This window comes from Carassius carassius, chromosome 28, assembly GCF_963082965.1.
Source record: "Carassius carassius chromosome 28, fCarCar2.1, whole genome shotgun sequence".
NCBI lineage: Eukaryota > Metazoa > Chordata > Actinopteri > Cypriniformes > Cyprinidae > Carassius > Carassius carassius.
In genome coordinates, this window is record NC_081782.1 from 29067594 (window position 1) to 29087510 (window position 19917).

The 19917-nt window shown below is 39.0% G+C and overlaps 1 protein-coding gene across 5 annotated transcripts in view; it reads right to left on the reverse strand.

The window, feature by feature from the left end:
- The window catches only part of LOC132108285 (dedicator of cytokinesis protein 10-like), a 131767-nt gene that overhangs the window by 13094 nt on the left and 98756 nt on the right, over nucleotides 1-19917 (reverse strand). For 3 of the 5 annotated variants that reach the window (XM_059514970.1, XM_059514969.1, XM_059514971.1), the window contains exons 22-50: nucleotides 19891-19917; nucleotides 19708-19800; nucleotides 19236-19354; nucleotides 19068-19137; nucleotides 18867-18980; nucleotides 18711-18782; nucleotides 17612-17758; nucleotides 17298-17381; nucleotides 16786-16882; nucleotides 16655-16687; nucleotides 15335-15513; nucleotides 15124-15240; nucleotides 13944-14061; nucleotides 12917-13038; nucleotides 12666-12780; nucleotides 12479-12545; nucleotides 12325-12372; nucleotides 10816-10917; nucleotides 8552-8664; nucleotides 8288-8403; nucleotides 7598-7735; nucleotides 6810-6992; nucleotides 5151-5261; nucleotides 4396-4611; nucleotides 3586-3643; nucleotides 2546-2644; nucleotides 1005-1111; nucleotides 810-932; nucleotides 614-727 (exon numbers count right to left, since the gene is read on the reverse strand). The exon at nucleotides 19891-19917 is cut by the window's right edge and continues 57 nt beyond it. In XM_059514970.1, coding sequence (XP_059370953.1) covers nucleotides 614-727; nucleotides 810-932; nucleotides 1005-1111; nucleotides 2546-2644; nucleotides 3586-3643; nucleotides 4396-4611; nucleotides 5151-5261; nucleotides 6810-6992; nucleotides 7598-7735; nucleotides 8288-8403; nucleotides 8552-8664; nucleotides 10816-10917; nucleotides 12325-12372; nucleotides 12479-12545; nucleotides 12666-12780; nucleotides 12917-13038; nucleotides 13944-14061; nucleotides 15124-15240; nucleotides 15335-15513; nucleotides 16655-16687; nucleotides 16786-16882; nucleotides 17298-17381; nucleotides 17612-17758; nucleotides 18711-18782; nucleotides 18867-18980; nucleotides 19068-19137; nucleotides 19236-19354; nucleotides 19708-19800; nucleotides 19891-19917 — 3102 coding nt within the window. The remainder of the gene's footprint in view (nucleotides 1-613; nucleotides 728-809; nucleotides 933-1004; nucleotides 1112-2545; nucleotides 2645-3585; nucleotides 3644-4395; nucleotides 4612-5150; nucleotides 5262-6809; nucleotides 6993-7597; nucleotides 7736-8287; nucleotides 8404-8551; nucleotides 8665-10815; nucleotides 10918-12324; nucleotides 12373-12478; nucleotides 12546-12665; nucleotides 12781-12916; nucleotides 13039-13943; nucleotides 14062-15123; nucleotides 15241-15334; nucleotides 15514-16654; nucleotides 16688-16785; nucleotides 16883-17297; nucleotides 17382-17611; nucleotides 17759-18710; nucleotides 18783-18866; nucleotides 18981-19067; nucleotides 19138-19235; nucleotides 19355-19707; nucleotides 19801-19890) is intronic. The other 2 variants (XM_059514974.1, XM_059514972.1) reach the window with 2 other exon arrangements.

Consider the following 19917-nt stretch of genomic DNA (forward strand, 5'->3'; position numbering starts at 1 on the left):
GAAGAGATGAAAAATCAGGTGAGTCAGCCTTTTCGAGCTCCTTTTATAGGTTGGGCCACACCCGTTTCGGCGGGAAGTGGCAAGAAGGGCGCGAAGCCCTCGATAGGCTGTGCAGTTGCCGCAGAACAAGCCAATGAGCGAATGAGCTGTCTCGCCTATGGCTGTGTACTGCTGCAAATGCGCTTTACAAAAATACAAAATTAAGGATAATTTTTTGCTTCAGTATTTCGTGAAAAGAGACTTTTCCCGTAGCGTCTTAGCTAAGACGTAGTACGAGAGAGCTCTCGTAAGAGAACTATCATTTCGACCCAGACAATGTATTGTTGTCTATTGCTGCAAATATACCCCAGAGACTTCAGACTGCTTCTGTGCTCAAGGGACACATATGACAATTTTAAACTCTTTTAAGGTTTAAGTCCCATTCCCAAATCAAATAGTTCTCACACCAAAACTTGTTGCAAAGTAAGTCCACCGACAAAAACGGATATAAATCTGCTAATGTCAGCATGTGATAGCTGAGCTTTTCTTTGCAGGGATCAGTGCAGATTTCCTCAGATCTCTGAAGTTTCCTTTTCACGTCTCCTAAAGTATGAAGAGTGTCTGCGTGTCTCACCTGTCCATAGAAAGCCACACGGTAGTAGCGTCCAAACAGGCGTTTCTCAGAGTTCACCACCTCTGTCACCTTCTGGTACGAGCGGTGGATGTCGTAGTACAGCTCTGATAACCGCTACAGGACACACAGATACAGTTCACAAACACGTCCCTGGTGTTTTCCCATCAGCCCGATCACTGATAATCAGTCGAAGTACCTTGAAGTCCCGTCTCTTCTCGAAGACAGCTATGACAGGTTTGTTGATGTCTGCGATGAGCTCGTATCTCTCAGACTTCCAGAGGTAGTCCACACACATCTCCAGCTGCTCCACCAGTGTGTCCTGCAGGACAGAGAGCTCACTCAGCACATTACACACACTCGCTGCTCTGAGATGTGAGGGCTGATCCTGTACCTCTGTGTACGGGGTGTCCTGAGTGCCGGCGTCCTCCTTCATCGCTCCCTCTTCTCTCACATTAGGAGAGATGTTCATGAAGGCGGCCCAGCCCATGCTGAATGAAGCTGCGGGTTCATACACAAACACAGAGAGTATGTCACTCATTCATCCATCTGTTTGTCTATTTAGGTCTTAGTCTTAGTATTCCAACCATACACTCATGCATGGATCCACTCATCCATTCCTAGCCATCTTCACATCCGAACATCTATCAATCCATACATCCATCCACTTTACTTTATCTGTTTAGTCACAGATTAGCAAACTGCACAATAATTTAATTACATGTGATCACTGGTTCTATTCATTGTAAGCAGACACTGTTTGGATTGTGATACTATGACAGTGTGTGGCACGTTACAGGGACATGTGGGTCTTCAAGCAGAAAACATGAGGTGGGCTGGACACAGGGAGTGCTTCCCCTTCAGTCACATTCAGCTCTTACATGCACGGTTCACATTATTATTTTCACAGGATGACAAGTACCTCGCACAAGCCAAAATTCAGGAAGACCTCTTTTTTAAAACAAAACCTCATTAAAACATTACCTTTCTAAGATAAACAAGACAATTCCAAGAGTTCAATTAATCAGTAAAAAAAAGGGGGGGGGGTGTATGAATACTATTTGGGAATATTTACATTCATACAACAAAAATGTATTTCTTAAAGGAACAGTTCACCCAAAAATGAACATTTTGTGAAATGAGAGCAGATTTCTCTCTTAATGCTGGATTTGTTTCATCTTTTGTCTTCTCCAGATGTGAACTGATGGACTGGAGAGCTATGGATTATTGTGATGTTTTTATCAGCTGTTTGGACTCTCATTCTGACGGCACCCATTCACTTCTACTGCTGAGACAGCGATGCAATGCTACATTTCTCCAAATCTGAGGAAGAACTCATCTACATCTTGGATTGCCTGATGTTTTTTTGTTTTTTTCTTTAGTTATCTTTTACCTAATCATCATTTTTCATTTAATAAGGGTGTTTGTTTTATACTGTTAAAACAGGATGAATCTGACAAATTTAGGTTTATGCTTTTCCTTCTCTGGAAAACAGATTTATACTGTACCGTGCAAAAGCTTACAGACACATTTAAATACTTCACAAGGACATTAGGAGACCTAAAATTGATATAAGTCTGATCCCAGAACATCATGAGAAAAACATGATTTTTACAGTGTACACTGACTTAACTTAAGTTTAGACAAGGCCAAGTATGTAACTAAACATTTTAGGGGATCTGTTCCTTGCTAAATTTGCTTTTGGTTCACTTACTATGGCACTATTTTCTGTAAAGCTCCCATGAAACGATAAGCTCTGTGAAAAGCGCTACACAAACAAAACTGACTTGACATGTAGGGATAATGTAAACTAATCCACTTGAGAAGTAGCTCTGTAATAATAATAACTCAGTGTTTAGATTAGACAGAAAGACAGACTGGGACCCCTGATGGGGTGAAGAACACTCAGGACGGGGCAGGCGCAGGTGCACTCACTTTCTCCATCTCGGGGAGTTAGTAAGGGGCTAGAGTTAATTACACAGGCTCCCTCTTTGCTCACACTTGAGATCCGACCCTTCTCAGACTTCCAGTAACCTGTGATAGCAGAGGGGCATCAGGTTTAACACAGGTTTACTCACAAGCTAGGGCTGAGCAGTATGACGGGACGCACCGTGCAAGACTCAGGCGGTGGAGAGGTTGCTATAATGATGATTAAGTAGCATTTATAAAAGTAAAAATAGCTATATTAACATTATGTACAGTTAGCAATCCTGTAATGAGATTTTGTTCATACTGCTCACCCCATTTCATACTTCTTACGAAAGTAAGCGCTCCAGCCATGCATCTATAGTGAAGTGAAGTGACATTCAGCCAAGTATGGTGACCCATACTCAGAATTTGTGCTCTGCATTTAACCCATCCGAAATGCACACACACAGAGCAGTGAACACACACACACACACACACACACACACACACACACACACACACACACACACACACCCGGAGCAGTGGGCAGCCATTTATGCTGCGGCGCCCGGGGAGCAGTTGTGGGTTCGATGCCTTGCTCAAGGGCACCTAAGTCGTGGTATTCAAGGTGGAGAGAGAACTGTACATGCACTCCCCCCACCCACAATTCCTGCCGGCCCGGGACTCAAACTCACAACCTTTCGATTGGGAGTCCGACTCTCTAACCATTAGGCCACGACTTCCCCTGTATACTGTACACTCATGCACCTACTGTACACCAGCCAGCCACATAATGAGCTGGAATGCATCTAATGACACATGGCCACAAAAACTCACAGTACAAGGAATAAAGCAAGTGGCAGGAAGGAGCTAGGAGCATTTTTCATTATGAAGTGCAGCACTGAAAAAAACAACAACAACTGAGCAGCAATGGTCAAACGGCATGTCAATTGAAAGCTCAGCAGGAAGAAAAATGTATGCGATGTTTGCAAAAAAACAAAACAAAACTATAGCATTGATATAAGCAGGCATAACTGAAAAACTGATCGCCAGAAGCAGCTGCTCACCTCTCCTCCTCAGAGACTCGGCTATAAGTGCTGAGATGTGGATATAACACATGGCCGCCTGAAGACCACAAGGAAAAGAGTTTTCAAAATTCCATTCTTAATGAGATACAAAAAGAACAAAATCAAATCTGAGTTTCTGCATGAATGAACCTTTAAAGAAATTAATTGCATCAGTGTCTCATCAATGGATGTTCTGCAGTGAATGGGTGCCAACAGAATCCAAAAAAAGTGCATCTCCTTGATCTGTGCAGATTTCTCTCCTGATTCAGACCAGAACACTTTTTCACTGGAGGAAGTGTTATTATGGATTATAGACTCTATGTATTTGAGTTAAAAAACATCTTAATGCTGGATGTGTTTCATCTTTTGTCTTCTCCAGATGTTAATTGATGGACTGGAGTGCTGTGGATTATTGTGATGTTTTTACCAGCTGTTTGAACGCTCATTCTGACGGCACCCATTCACTGCAGAGCATCCATTGATGAGACACTGATGCAATTAAACATTTCTCAAAATCTGATAAAGAAACAAACTCATCCTGATCTTAGTACATTTAAAAAAAAAATAAGTTTAAACTTTTCCTTTAAGGAATATTTCCACCAAAAATTAAAATTCTATTATTAAATTATTCACCCTGTCATTTTTTTATTTGTTTTGCAGAATGTTAGGCACCAACAGTCACCATTCCCATTCATCACATATATTATACTGTGACTAAAGCTGTCTTCTTCTAGCATCTTGTTTTGTGTTACACAAGCTCCATTCATACATGCAAGCAGCTAAAGGTCCTGTGGATGAAGTCCTTCTGACCTCAGACAGGTCTCCGTTTCTAACGTGGATCTTGGCCATGCTCTCTAGCCAGGTGCGTCTGAGCTCAGGTGTGCTGGCGTAGGAGTTAGCGAGACTGTACTGCAGGTCCACCAACATCTCCGGGTCCTTCTCGTGCTCTTTCATTTGGGAGGTGGCCATCAGGACGGTGCGTATCCTCTTGGTCAGGTCCTTCACCTCAGCCGGGAACGTGGTGTTCTGGAACAAAACAAAAGATCTGCTGTTTAACATTAGATTTCTGTAACGATACAGCGCTAGGTAATGTGATTGGGCTGTTTTTGTCTTTTATGAATGTAAATCTGGTTCTCCGAAATGGCTTGCAAATCAAATTATTTAAACCTATCACTTTGTTTGCAGTTATATTTGATGGCACAGAAGTTACACACTATAGTTGTAACCCTTATTGTCTGACTTTGCAAAAAAACATAGAATAACTACTTCCTCCCCAAAATGTAAATTTTTAGCAATTTGATTTTGGACTCCATACCTTGTTCCACTAAAAAACATAATTTGTGGATAATTTTAGCAATGTTCAATCAAAAACTCAGGTGCATAAGCTCATATCAGTGAGGCCTATGATAAATCAGTTAAATAAAATAAATAGATATATAAAAATGCTGAAATTGCAAGCAATTTTTAAATGGCAAGTAATTTTTTTTTTTTTTTTGCAGAAATACCAAATTAAGTAAATGATTTACAGCACAAAGGTTAAAGTGTTGTCTTTGCTAAACTCTCACTTTGAGCGGCGTGTCTCCATTGGCGAAGTTGTTGATGATGGCCAGAGACTGCTGGAAGCGTGAACCACCGATACCTGCGTCAGCGATCAGCTGACTTACAGATTTAATCACCTGCAGGAGAACAAGACAAGAATACAGACCAGTTCCAGTTTCTCACATTCAGTCGCCAAACCAGACAGAAAAAGCATATTGTCATTTATCTTGAATACAAGACTGAACACACACCTGCACATAAGGCACAGAGATAGACTTTCTTCTGATAGTCCACGCTAGAGATTCTACCAACTATAAGTAATTTGTAACTCCGTTTCATCGAGCAGTTTTCCACTTACAGCAACTTTGTAAGTACATGTTAACTTATTCTACACTTAGGCCCAATCCCAATTCTACCCCTTAGCCCTTCCCCTTTCCCCTACCACTCCGTTTTTTGCGCGTTCACGTGAAGGGGTAGGGGTGTCTCGATTCTATTTTGGTTGGAGGGGTAGGGGTAAGGGGAAGGGCCAGATAGCCCTTCAAACGAAGATTTTTCGGGACCACACTTCAAACGAAGGGGTATGAATTATCTCGGCAACATGGCTGCTACAGCGAACAAAAAGACACATATATGTAAGCTATTTTGGCAAAAATAAAGATTTTAACGAAAATAATCATTTGTTTTATGTACGTTCACTTGTGAGTTCATATTAACGGTCATGTTAGTCAAAGAAATGTTTGCAAAAAATCTCTAATATTTGCTAACGTCATATCATTACAGACTGCATGATTGTGCCACAGCATATATCTGATCAGGGCGATAACTCCCGTAGACATTGATGGGGGATAATCCCCCCAATAATTAGAAATCGCTAAACCATTTTCTCAAATATTGCCTATTCAAGAGAGAGAGAGAGAAATGGAAGTTGCATGTATTCGCATCTGTGCGTTTATCTTTTTAGAGTGAGTTTACTTAAAAACAGCAATTGTATCCTCTCGTCGCTGGAAAATATAATGTAGCGATTCATTATTTAAACTGTATTTAGCCTAATAAAAGTCGTGGGGCAGCGTTGACAAGTTTATTTTCTCCTGGATGTGTGAGCTGCGTGATTTCCGATATGTGTGTGTGTCAGTAAGCAGCTCATTAATACAGAACGATAATTAAAGGCTCTAATGCACACCAGTACATGAGTATATGTGTGTATTATAAGAGCTAGACGACGAATGATGGCGTGTGACGTCATGGTAGTGGTGTCCCAATCCTTAGGGGAATATTTTCTCCCCTACCCCTTGACACTCTGTTTCAAGGGAAAAGGGGGGGGGGTATAAAATAGAATTGAGATTGGGCCTTAGTTGCAAAATAATAAAAGTTAGTTGTATTGTACATCAACATTCAAAAGTTTGGGATCAGTTGTTTTTTAAAGAAGCCTCATTTGCTTATAAGTTTTCTATGTGAATATCTGTTAAAGTGTACATTTACATTTATTAATTTAGCTGACGCTTTTTTATCCAAAGTGACTTACAATTGCTATATATGTCAGAGGTTGCACGCCTCTGGAGCAACTAGGGGTTAAGTGTCTTGCTCAGGGACACATTGGTGTCTCACAGTGGATGAGATGAGAATATGGAAAACAAAGCATAACCCAAATACAGACACCCACTTGCACAGAGTAACTGAAGCCTGACCTGCAGGTGTGAGCGGACGATGCATTTGCCCTTGGTGAACTCAAAGTTCCTCCTCATGAGGTAGTAGAGCAGCGCAGAGGCTTCTGTCTGAGTGGAGCTGGAGCGATGGTTACAGCACTTCAGGATCTCGTAACACAGACTGCCACACAGATCCGCTGTACCCTGGAAAAACGTGGACGGGAACTAAAGAGGAAGAGCGTGAGAGTCAGAGATCAGTACAGAGATCTGCAGAGTTCAGTGATGATGCTCTTTAATGAACCCTCATTGTGTTTCTATTTATTTCTGCATTAGGATAAAAAAGTATGTCATTATCTCTCTTTAAAACTGAACATGTCGTTAAACATGAAACCAAATTGTAATTTTTTTCCTCTTATTTTTGGTGTGGTGACTTAATTCCATTGGACACCCAGCACTGGAAAGCACAGAGTACAGACGGCGGAGCACCGAGCACCTGCGCACCTCACCTGAACACGTGGACACAAGTATTACCTTCAATAAACTCACCCTCCAGGGCCTTTTTTGAGTTCCCCTTGTCGTGTGATTCTTCACCCCGTTACAATATATATAGGAGTCAGAGGAAACTTAATTTTGCTTTCAAACTCTATGGTTAATCAAAATCTTAATCAAAAATCTTAAAGTGGGTGAATTCCATTTTTTCACTAAAAGGGCCAGTTGTTCCATATAAAAGCAAACAACGTGATGTTCTACTTCATCATTTGAATTCACCCAATCATTTTTTGCACCCACCACTGTTGGGAAGAACAAAGTATTTGGAGAAAGCTTGATACCTTGTTAATGAAGAGGCGCAGGGTGGTGAAGACGTGTCTGAGGGTGCTGGTGGACTGGTTGATCTGGAAGAACAGCAGGTACGTGTCAAACACTTTCTTCATCAGAGAGTTCTGCCCGTCCTCATGCTGCAACCGTTTCTACAGTAGAAGAGAAGACATCTTGAAGAAGATGCACCATGTGTCCATCAGATGGCCAAATAACCTCCTTACATTCAGAATCAATTAAACAGTCAGATTCATTGTGAAAATTGCAGTGATATTTAGTGTCATAATTGATTGATATCTAAATTGACATTAAACGAGTTAATGTTGGCATGTGTAGTGTGACATGATCTTGGATTATTTCTTAAAAACAGTAAGCAGTGAAGCATTTACTATTATTACAATCACTAGTATATGAAATACTTTTGTCCATCCAATCAAAGTGCAGTCATTATGAATATTATTATAATTATTATTATAAGATATTTTGGCACATTTTTTTTTCAGTTCAAACAGAGAAAACTGCTTTATACTCATGATAAAAAAAGGAAATAGTAAAATAAAAGAAATAATAATCTATGAAAATGTTTGATTTAAAAAAAGATTATTATCCACACTTCAAGTACAACTAAAGTATTTCTTTAATTGAAAAACATTATTATCATGAGAGTGTATATTGAACAAATCACAAAGCTGTGTCTTTAATACCTTGTGATGATGAACAAACAGATCCAGAACGTCTAACACGGTCAGAGCTACTTCAGTAGAAAGATTGGCTTCAATATCTGTAGGACTGACGCTTTCTCCTTCAGACGCATTTCCATCTAACACACGCACACACGCACACACACACACACACACACACACACACACACACACACACACACACAGTTACGATACACATACTTTTGCTCCGTCCAGTGATTGTAATTTTGTCGTATGTATCACAGGTCTTCACAGGCGGGTGAATACCTGTTGTCTCCATCATGTGCAGTAGTTTGGGGTTGGCGAGGGCGTTCTTCCCCCTGATGATGGGCATGGTCTGTGAGCGGGCATGTCTGTGCCCGTCCTGAGCAGAGAGCATCCTGGGAACAGCAGCAATAACATAATCGTGAGATGTCATGATGATAGCAGAGAAAATGATTCAATTCTCCTTTTCTCTACTTTCTTGCTTGGAACTGCTGGAAATTATTTTAAGTGTTTACAGAAAGTCAACCATTTTTTTTTTAAATGTGTCTCTTAACCTGTGAATGTGTACTAGGTTAAGTATCCTAAATAGCTTTTAATTTTCTTTGTTTCAAAAGAAACATGTAACAGGGTTTCTGCAGGTTTTCTGAGGGTAAATGTAAGGCTTTTTAAGACCAAATAAAAAAAATATAGAACACTTTATGTAAATATGTTTCTAAATATACTGTATTGTATTGGCAACACTTCAAGGTTTGAAATACAACTTCCAATAATTTGATATAAAAAGGGCCTTATGGCTTGAGTAGCTCTGCTCCCTAACACTAGAAAATGAAAACAGTTTTAGAGTACCTTCTGGTCACATTACACTTAATTAATGAATGCACTTGATCAATCAATATTTTTGTCTTGTTTTCAGTGCAAATGTCTTAATATTCTTAAAATTAAGATTAGCACATTTAAGATATGTCTTGTTTTATGAGAAAATTATCAAAATGAAGTGAGTTTGTGATTCAAACATTAACAAATATCTAACAATGGGCTCAACTTAATTAAAAGAGGACATAGATTTTAATATCCCATTGACAGAAAGTTCTTGTTGTATGAGCCCCAGAGACAGATCCCCAGTGAAGACCTCGTCTCCTGGACGGCCGTCAGCACAAGAGCACAGGAACCAGAGGAGTCCTCCGCACAATCTGACTTTACTGCAGCCTACAATTAATCTGCTGGATTTGTCTGGCCAGAGGAGAACTGCTTTGACACAATCTGCATTGTAAAAAGTGCTATATAAACAATGGTGACTTAAATTTTAGGCGAAAAAATCACTTAACATTTTTTCAGAAAACAAGACTTTACATCTTCAGTTTGAATCTCGGTTAAATGTAGATCTTGATTGAAAGGTAAAGTTCACCTGAAAATGTTAATTCTGTCATTAATTACTCACTCTCATGTCGTTCCAAACCCATAAGACCTTCGTTCATCTTCAGAACACAAGTTACTTTTGATGAAATCTGAGAGCTCTCTGACCCTCCATAGACAGCAAGGATATTACCATGATATTACCACAGCAAGGACATGGGTGAAATATTCCACGGGACATCAGGGGTTCTACCTTAATTTTAACCTTAATGTTTTCTTTGCATTCAAAAAGTATTTGGGTGAGTAATAAATGACAGAATTTTCATTTTTGGGTGAACTATCCCTTTACCGATGTTTGTACTGGAAAACAAGACAAAAATACCAAGGAAGATTTGTTTTTTGCAGTGCATGTCACATTTAATGATTTTGTGAAAGAATGAATGAAGACCCTTTTTAAGACCTGCAGAAAGCCTGTTTAAACTACATCAGGAGGTGAATGAGACGGGCTTACTGGATACAGACGAAAATGGTTCCCACACTATGGATGTGACATGATGATATTTACACAGGACGGTCCCAATTCATACAAAGTGTCTTTAATCACTAATACAAATTGCACTGACTCTATGTCATGTTTTATGTGAACTTACATTTTAAAAATATCTGCATGCAGTACATTTCTGTAGTTATTACACTGTTATTACACTGTTGATCTGGATTTCTACCCCTTGTAACCTTCCTCAACAGCAGCAAAGGTGTTTTACAATACAACATGAACACAATAAGTACACTGTACCAGACAATTAACGTGTTACACAAGCACAGTTAAAGACACCTGATATAAAGTGGGAGGAATGTTTTATGCATGTGTGAGTGTGTTTTAGAACGTTATATTCAGGGTTATAATTCATTTAGCTCTGAAATGCATTTATTGCAATACTTAATTCTATGCATTGCACACTTTGTGTTTCACTTTTAGAAATAAAGCTTCCAAAAGGGGTTTTTCACAGCCGATTTGGGTCAATGTGAACATTTTTATAATCTAAAGAAGCGTTTTCCACTATGCAGACCCTGAAATGGAAAGGTTGGACTGATGTTAAGGGTTCTTCATGGAAACACAGATGCCAGTGCAGAATCTTTATTTTTAGTGTAAGTGGTTTTGGGAGCTCTGTGTGGACCTGTTAGGTGTTTACCATTGGGGTAGGAGCCCTGAAGACTGGCAGGACACGTTAGACCCCTTCAGGGTGCCATTGTTCTGTGTGGCCTGAGCCAGCTTAACGGCGGCCGCTAGCTTCCTGCGCACACAACGAGCCAATTAGAGGAGGGTTAATGCCAACCTTCATCCTCACAGCCATTACAGACAGGAAAATGAAAGCCAAGCTTGTAGGGCAGCGTTTAAGAGCAGGACAAGTCAAGTTTGTATGTTAGATGCTAGTGCTGTCAACTTAAGAGACTGCTGTGAGAATGTGAAGTTATGTGTGGAAGCCAGACAGAGGACAAGATGAACGTGGGAACAGAGAGCATGATGAGGGAGAGATGAAAGATTAAACACACATCAGAATACAAAGACAACATATGAAGTGGGAACAAAACTGGAGTTCATTTATGACCCTATAGGCTGCTACTCATTATATAGTACTGGTAAGCAAGAGTTCCTCCAGTTTTAGTTTAGTTAGAACAAAAACAGTCTTTATACCAGACCTGTTCAACACACAAAAAGTTACATCGTGCAGCTTGCTATGGACCGCAAGTTCTGGGAATTAGCTTTCAGAGAAAGGCTTTATAAAGCTTTGAAACATCTGCAAATCATTTGTTTCCAACCATTGTTTTGGAGCGTTTGACTCAAACTCATGTGATTTCAGTAAACAAGGCTTTGTAATGTCAGAAGTGCTTTCGATTTTATTTTTTTATTTCATTGGTTGATCTCTGTGAACCCATGAACCAGTGTCTATGGTTTTTTACCTTATATCAGATTAGTTTCACACCATAGACATTTTAATATGACACGTTTGTGTAATAAAAGGAACAGTTGTGTCCTCTCCAGAAAACAAACAAATGAAGCCTTGCAAATTAAGTGAGTAACACGTGTTATACAGAAACTTCATATTTGATGGTGTTTGATGATTTGTTAATTGCATTTCATACATTTCACTTTCAATAAAACATTTGCAGTTGGTTTGTAAAAGGTGTTTTTATCCATGTTTTGGTCGCAACTGATTCAAGGTTTTGAAAAAGTACTGTGAATCAAGCAAGTTATATCCACTTTGCTTCAGCCACAAGGTACAATTTCTGCTGTATTACTTGATATTAGCTTACAGGATAAAAGTTCTCATTTATTTGACATACACTGCCAAAGCAGGAATGATCTATCATTTTCAGGCTTGATTTATTTAACTCAGAGTAACTGAAAATACTGGCTTGTAATAGACAGACAAAACCACCAGAACCAATTCTTTCATTTTACTAAATTACACATAATGCGTTATAATCGTGTTCTCTGTGATATGTTTATTTCAAAAAGCACTGGAATTCAATGGAAACGTGGTCTTATGTATTCTCTAATTCTCCATCATTCATTCTCTCACTCCTTCTTACAAGCACACATACAATCAGAAGAGAAGAGAAGAGAAGAGAAGAGAAGAGAAGAGAAGAGAAGAGAAGAGAAGAGAAGAGAAGAGAAGAGAAGAGAAGAGAGATCTTACCTGGCAATGTGACGCTTTCCAAGGAACCGGAAGTGTTGGAGACAGAGTCTGTTTAAAACAGAAGTACGCAAAATAATGAAAACACGCTAGGAGTTGATTCCTTCTTTCTTTTTCATTCCTCTGTTTACTGGGGTTTATAAACAGAGTCACTCACTCCAGGATGTTGAAGAAATCGCTGATCTCCTGGTGGATCGCTCGATGCCAGTATGAAACCAGCACCTCTGCAACACGAGAGCAAATCATCCTCACAACAGAGTATTGTGTTACAGATCGCTACAGTATGAGATGTGCATATGTGCAATAGACATGTTCTTTCAAGGTTCAGTGATTTAAAGTCTCACCCTCTGAAATGCTCTTCATGATGTGCAGGAAACATAAGAGCAGACTTCTGGTCTCCGCTTGGTCCAGTTTGTCAAAGCGTGCACCAAACCCAAAGAGAGACTGCGGCCTGGCAAACTGAACACAGTCATCACAATCAGTCTCTGGTTATATGAGAAAAATCATTCTTTCATTCTGAGTGTCTGTTTTTGTTCGTGTCATATGTTGGCTATATCTATTTGTCAGTCAGTCAAAATGTCATGTGCTTGCTCACCTTTTCACATCCATCCATCTTTTCACTATTGCGGTCGCTGTTGCTGGGGTTCGACTCGATGCTGATGAGCGAACCTCTGGAGTCTGCATTGTTAGCTGTTGATACAGCCAATGAAGAAAAGGCTGGGAAAAAAGCAAATCAATATATGTGACCCTGGAGCACAGAAGCAGTCTGAAGTCTCTGGGGTATATTTGTAGCAATAGCCAACAACACATTGGATGAGTCGAAATCATACATTTTTATTTTATGCCAAAAATCATTAGGATATTAAGTAAAGATCATGTTCCATGAAGATATCTTCCTACCGTAAATATATCAAAACTTAATTTTTGGTTAGTTTAACAACTTTAAGATTTGAACAACTTTAAAGATGATTTTCTCAGTATTTAGATTTTTTTGCTCCCTCAGATTTCAGATTTTCAAATAGTTGTATCTCAGACAAATATTGTCCTCCGAACAAACCACACATCAATGGAAAACTTACCCTGATAGCAAGCAACCACTGAATCAATAAAAAATAGTTGATTTGTCAATGTTAATGACATTGAATTAATATCACATTTGCTATTAACTGCAATTATTGTCAAAAGAAAATGCTGGAATTTCAACAAACCATCATTATTGTGATCAGTGTTTGCTTTAGTTAATTTGCTTTGCATTAAGTTAATTCTCTTTCAGAGATGTTTTAAATTCATCTGCTCTCTTGCAATCTGAGTATTTATTCAGCTTTCAGATAATGTATACTTCCCAGTTTCAAAACAATTGACCCTTTTGACTGCTTTTGTGGTCAAAGGAGCTTTTATTTTGGGATGTTTTCTTCTGTAGAATGACAGTTTAAGATGAACAAACTCCAAACTCCCCCCCCCCCCCCAAAAAAAAGACTATAAAGCACCATAAAAGCAGTCGTTGTGATATTATATTCCAAATGTTCTGAAAGCAATGATAGATTTGTTTGAGGAATAGACTATGACTAGCAGTCACTGAAACACATGCACACAGGGTGACAGTCTAGAGAGCATCATTGTACCTGTGATGGAGTTGAGCACCTCCTTGGAGAAGGACGCATCCATCGAGTTCCCATGGCGTAAAACATGGGTCACCTGACCTCCTAAACCTACCCCGACACAGAGGTCATCTCTGGAACCCTGAAAAGGAAATCTTATGACTTATTAGGCCTCAAGAACTGCTTTTGTTTTTTACTTTAGATGTGTGCTGTTCCCTGACGTCCACTTCTAATGTTATCAAAAAACATGGTTTAGAAGTAACAGGCTGTTTTCTGCTCTGTTTTGACTCGCTCTGTTTAAATAGACGTGGCAGATTGTTTAGCCACACTATTACATCACAGAGTCAGATATATAGAGACAGTTTCGAGTTCTTAAACTTAAAGGATGTTTTCATAGGACAATGACCTCTGAAGTGTCAAAAGTTTCTGAGTTCAAGACACATATAACAGTCACATTTGAGCCTTGAGGTTGTGAAACTGCAGTTTATAAAGAATCCTGTTTGATCACAATTTTCAAACATATTTTTGAATACCTTGACATCGCAGCCTGTTCATTATCAAAATTAAATTGAGTTAAAGAAACATAATCCATAGTACATCTGTGCCGTTCAGCGCAAACACCTCCTCACTGCTGATATATCTGATGTGATGATGATGCTTTACATCCATAATGCACGTGAAGCTGGAAGCTTATACATAATAAATATATAGCCTAGCCTAATTCTGTTAATTTTAGAGGATTTGTTGTGTAGAGAAGGGAACTAAAATAGATTAGCTGTGTTTATAATGTTTATAAATTTGCCTGTGTTTTAGCCTACGTTATTTCTGAATGTAATTATTAAATGCGACGTATAGCCTGCATGATTTATGTTTTTCCTCTCAAAACACACTTTATACGTGTACGGGTGCATGCAGTAAACATTTTAAAATATGTTGAAAAAATACTTTAACGTCTTTAAAGCATTGACATTTTTTTTTCTTGCGTTTAAAACATTTGGCCAAAATCTAGACTAAACGCAAAATACTTGCGTCTAACTGAACAATTGTGGAGTTGTTATTAATCAGTTATAATATAATAAATATTACTCAAGTGTAGTAATGAAATACTTGAAACCTCGGATCTTGCTCAGCTGATGCGAGTAATTGATAAAAACACAAGAACAAAGCTTCTCATTATGTTTCAGTTGAGCTGATAGATGTGTACCTGGTCACTGGCCGTCAGACAGATTGGAAACAGATCTCGGAGGAAAAAGCGAGGCATGTTGTCAAGGATCAGACCATAAAGAGGCAGGTACAGAGAGGCTATCCGTGCCTGTTTCTCCTACAAACACAACACAGTTCAAATAAGTTCACGGACGAACATGAATGGTGCACAACAACTATATACTTTAAGTGTTCTCACTGTCAAAGTTCACCTTTGTGGCATAACGGGAGTCCAGTGAGTGTTTAGCCATGAGGTTCTTCAGGCAGGCCAGGGCGAGGTGTCTCAGGTCCTGCTCATCTTGTAAAGCGAGCCCCAGCTCTCTCAACAACACTCCTGTGAGGAAATGTTTCCTGCAGAACTCCTCCGTCAAAATATACTCTGGAAAGTCCACTGACAAATAAGACAGAGTGAAAAACCACATAACCGATCATTGCCCGTTCTTGACACTTGAGAACACGTTTGGAGTGTAAGTTGGTAAATGAGTCATTTGGGACCTTCTGCTTGTGTGTCATTAGATTGTACACTGTAAAAAATCCAACTCACAAAAAGTTTTTTAGTAACTAACGATTATATTTTAGTTAACTGGACAATTAAATGCAAAAATGTTGGCATAACTAGTGAAAAGACGTTGGTACAACAATTGTTGGACCAACCTAGAATTGATTGTAAATTCAATTTGTAAATTCAAGTTAACAAGCATACAAGTTGGGTTGGAGGTTGGAGCATGCGCACTGTAACGACCATGAAACTGGCGCAGGTGCAATGAAGGGCGCCAACACCGAACAGACAAAGGAGCCTCACCCTAACTGTGGTGGATACGGTGAATATGCTAAAGCCCCAAAAAGTCAGCGTACTTCTTTAACTTGCACTTATATTGCTCGTTTTGTAACATGTTTTGTGTTAACAATTTAAAAATGTTAAACATAGAACATTTAAAGTATTTAAGACCTGTTGAATGAGATAGCACTTTGAATGTTTTTTTTCTGCCTACTCATTTAATTACTTTTTTTAAGAATGAGTATGGCTAAAGTTACCAATGTGTTGCTGCTGGTTTGAAATAAAACCTGGACCAAAATATCAAGCATGTAGTAGTTTTTTTAACCTTGTGATGCTGTTTAAAAACACATTTTTAATCAACTGAACGTACTTTATTAAGTCAAGTGAAAAATGTTTTATATATATATATATATATATATGATAATTTTGTGTTAAATGAATTCAGTGTTATGATCCTGTGTGTCTGTGCTCTTGGTTTATGTTTCGATCTGTAGTTTTAGTTCCTGTTACACAATTTTTTTTATTATTATTATTTTTTTCAGTGAACTGATCTTCTTCTTCAAGTACATGATGTTTGTACTTCATCCACCCGTACAGACAGGAGATTTCCAACCCGTTCTCACTCCCAGGGATGAATTTAATTATCAACCAGACTAAAAAACAGCATTAAACTGCCTCAGAAAACTGTGCAACAGCATTGAGGAACTTTTACAAACAAGTAAAATAAGTTCAGTAAAAAACACTTAATAGTTACCCAGAGCACTTTTGGTTTCCGGTGATGCCTTGTCTGACAGAGAGAAATGAGACAGATAGAATACATCAGGGGGTGTGGCCTACAGTATGCTAATTAATCAGGAAGTTATGTGCATGAGACACATCTCTGACCTGTGATTCGAACAGACGGGACGGGAAGACTCAGAGGGACATAGTGCTCATAGTTACACACTTCCCTTATGAACTCAAACTTCAGCTCACACAGCGTCTGGAAAAACATCACACACACACACACACACACACACACACACACACACACACACACACACACACACACACACACACACACACACACACACACACATGCGGTGCAACACAGAGACAGTCAGTGAATTCAACAGCTAGACAAAACACACATAAATGATATATAAACCCATGTCAGTCATTACATAAGAAAATATCTTTTAATGTGTAGTGTCTCTGTTATCACACTAGACTTTGAGCATGCAAATACTGCATCTTCTCACAACCAACAGGTTGTGATGTCACATTCTTGGGCTTGTGTTTGCACAAATCTGAAGCTTTGACATGCGTCATCAAGAGGTCAATCGATCATGTCCTCTAGTGTTCACACATGGTCACGTCTAGTGTTAACTTGTTTAGAGATAAAGAGATTCAGGTACCTTATTGTCACTGGCTGTGATCATGTTTGTGTAGTTGCTGATCAGTTTGAAGGTGAATCCTCGGTCCATGAATGTGAAGCACCGCTGAGGACGGGACATGCATTTATTGAATTAATCACTGAAACAAGTTTATAACATTATGAACAGGAAGACTCAATTTAGGCTGTCCAATTTCAAACGCATCCACACACAAAATACATATTCATGTGCTTTAAAATCAGTCCTGCATCTAATTTAATTATTTACTTCATTACGCACACATTTACAACATTTAAAAGTCTTGATTATCTGAGTTGTCGTGTGCTGTTCCTGACCTTCACAAAGACAGCTATGGCCATATTAGCGCTGCGTGTCTCCTCTGCCAGCTCTTTATTCTTCCAGTAGATGTGATCGGACATCGACATGATCAGGGTCTCCAGTCGACTCTGGAAAGTGCCAGGAAACCGCTGCGGTCGAGGAAGCTGAGCAAACACATTTGCCACGCATTTCTTATTAAATGAACAGCGAGAAAGACACAGAAGCAGTTGTACTTGATGTTGATGAGACCTCAGAAAAACATCTTTTTTATTTATTCGGTTTTATTCTGATTTGTTGGCTATTTAAGGAAAATGGTAAAAGATGATCACAGCTTGTGAACAGGGCAAATATTACGGGTTTAGCAGCTATGAATGAGATAAATTATTCTTTGGAAAGTAAAGTCTGAGTATTTACAGTAAAACAGAGTTTAGGACTGTATTGAGCATTTAAAGCAAACCCAGGTTCATTTGCAAACGCTTATCTAAATCACTAAAAAGCAAGAAAGTACTAATCTTGTATCTGGTGTAATTTTACATTTAACTTCATCTCAAAAGCTTATTTAAAATCAAACCAAGAGTTGGTCACACTTTAGTTTGTGGACTATTTCCAACTATTAGCTACAACCTTTGCCTTAATAAACTCCTAATTACTGCTTTCTAATAGATAAATAAGTTTATGTATAGAGTTTAAGGATTAAGGGATCTAAAACATGGCAATGCAGAACAAGGCATTAAGATGTGCTTTATAAGTACTAATATTCACTGTATTTGATGTCAAATCATTTTATATTTTCAAATGTTTTAAATGTTTTTTTAATCATTTTCAAAGTTTTTAAATTGCTTGTTTTTATTTTTGTTATTATTTTTCTTCAGGATTATTTTCTTTTCTTTTATGTAAAGCACTTTGAATTACCATTGTGTACGAAATGTGCTATAGAAATAAACTTGCCTTGCCTTGCCTAATAAACAGCCAGTAATATGCATACTCATAAACGACGAAGAATGATTCCTCAAACTTCATTATAAGTCATTATTTTAGACTGACCGACTACTGTTAAAATCACTCACACACACACACGCACACACATGAATTCATGTCTCCTGACTCAGTATTTACCGTAAGCTTATCTGAGTCCAGCAGATGCTGCGCCATCGACTTCACTATGATCTCCAGAAAGAACCAGGAGAACTGCAGAAAGCCCAACAGATGTCAGTCGACAGGCTTTAAACAGTCGGAGACTTCTGTGAGAGAGAGAGGGTGATGTGAGCTCACCTTGAGGATATTGCGTATGACCGACTGGTCGTTGCTCTTCAGGTCAGAGGTCATGCCCTTGGCCAACTCTTCATGAACCGTTCTGAAGCCACACGCTTCAGTCTTGAAGACAAACTGGTTAAACAAAAGAGAAACACAAACGTGTCCCACACACATGCCACATGTTTCCTCAAGAACAAAAACATGACTTTTATTGTGTACCTTTATGTAAGAGTGCAAATAGTGGCCCAGGTTCTCGTCGTGGCACTTAGCTAAGATGTGCACCAGGACCCTGATGGAAACAGGTTCAATGTAATGTTAAAGAGAGACTCAGATCTGCCATGTTGATTGAGTTGAGTGTGTTCAGAAGAGCGAGCGATGGGCTTGTACCTGCTGGTGCTGCTGGACACCTCGTCTGTGTCGTTTTGAGTGAGCACTTTAAAGAGCTGGTTTAAGATCACAGGAAGGAAGCGGATTATGACATGAATCCTCTCCATACTCAAGAGGCCCTGAGAGGACAAAAACAGAGCCAATGGTATGTATATTCACCTAAAAGCCTTGAGGAATCTTCACGGGCATTATTCATGATGAATATTAGTTAAAAAATACCCACACATTATTTCAAACTTTAAAAATGTGAATTTAGATTTCACTTCAGAAAATTCAAAGAGAGAGAGAGTCTTTAACTGAATCTTGGTCTTCAGTGGATCTTGACTTTAAGTAATACACATTTTGCAATCAGCTACATGTCCGTCTCTAGATAAGATATCTATGAATCTGTATAAAATGGGTTGGATTTGTAATTATAACTAAGTTTTGATGCCCCAGACCTCACAGATTTTCAGGCCCTGGATGCACTCACTTTAAGGCAGTTGAGGAAGTTTGAGGTAGGAGCTTGAGAGAGGTCTGCCTCTCGTTTCTGGCACTGCTGGAAGAAGCGGTTTAGATGGGGGTCCTGCACACAAAAAAACACGGGAATTATGAAATCACAAAACATGAGCAAGATAACTGTACATTTTAATCTGAGACTGTAGCTCTTTTTAACCTGAGTATAAACTGTAGACAGCACCAA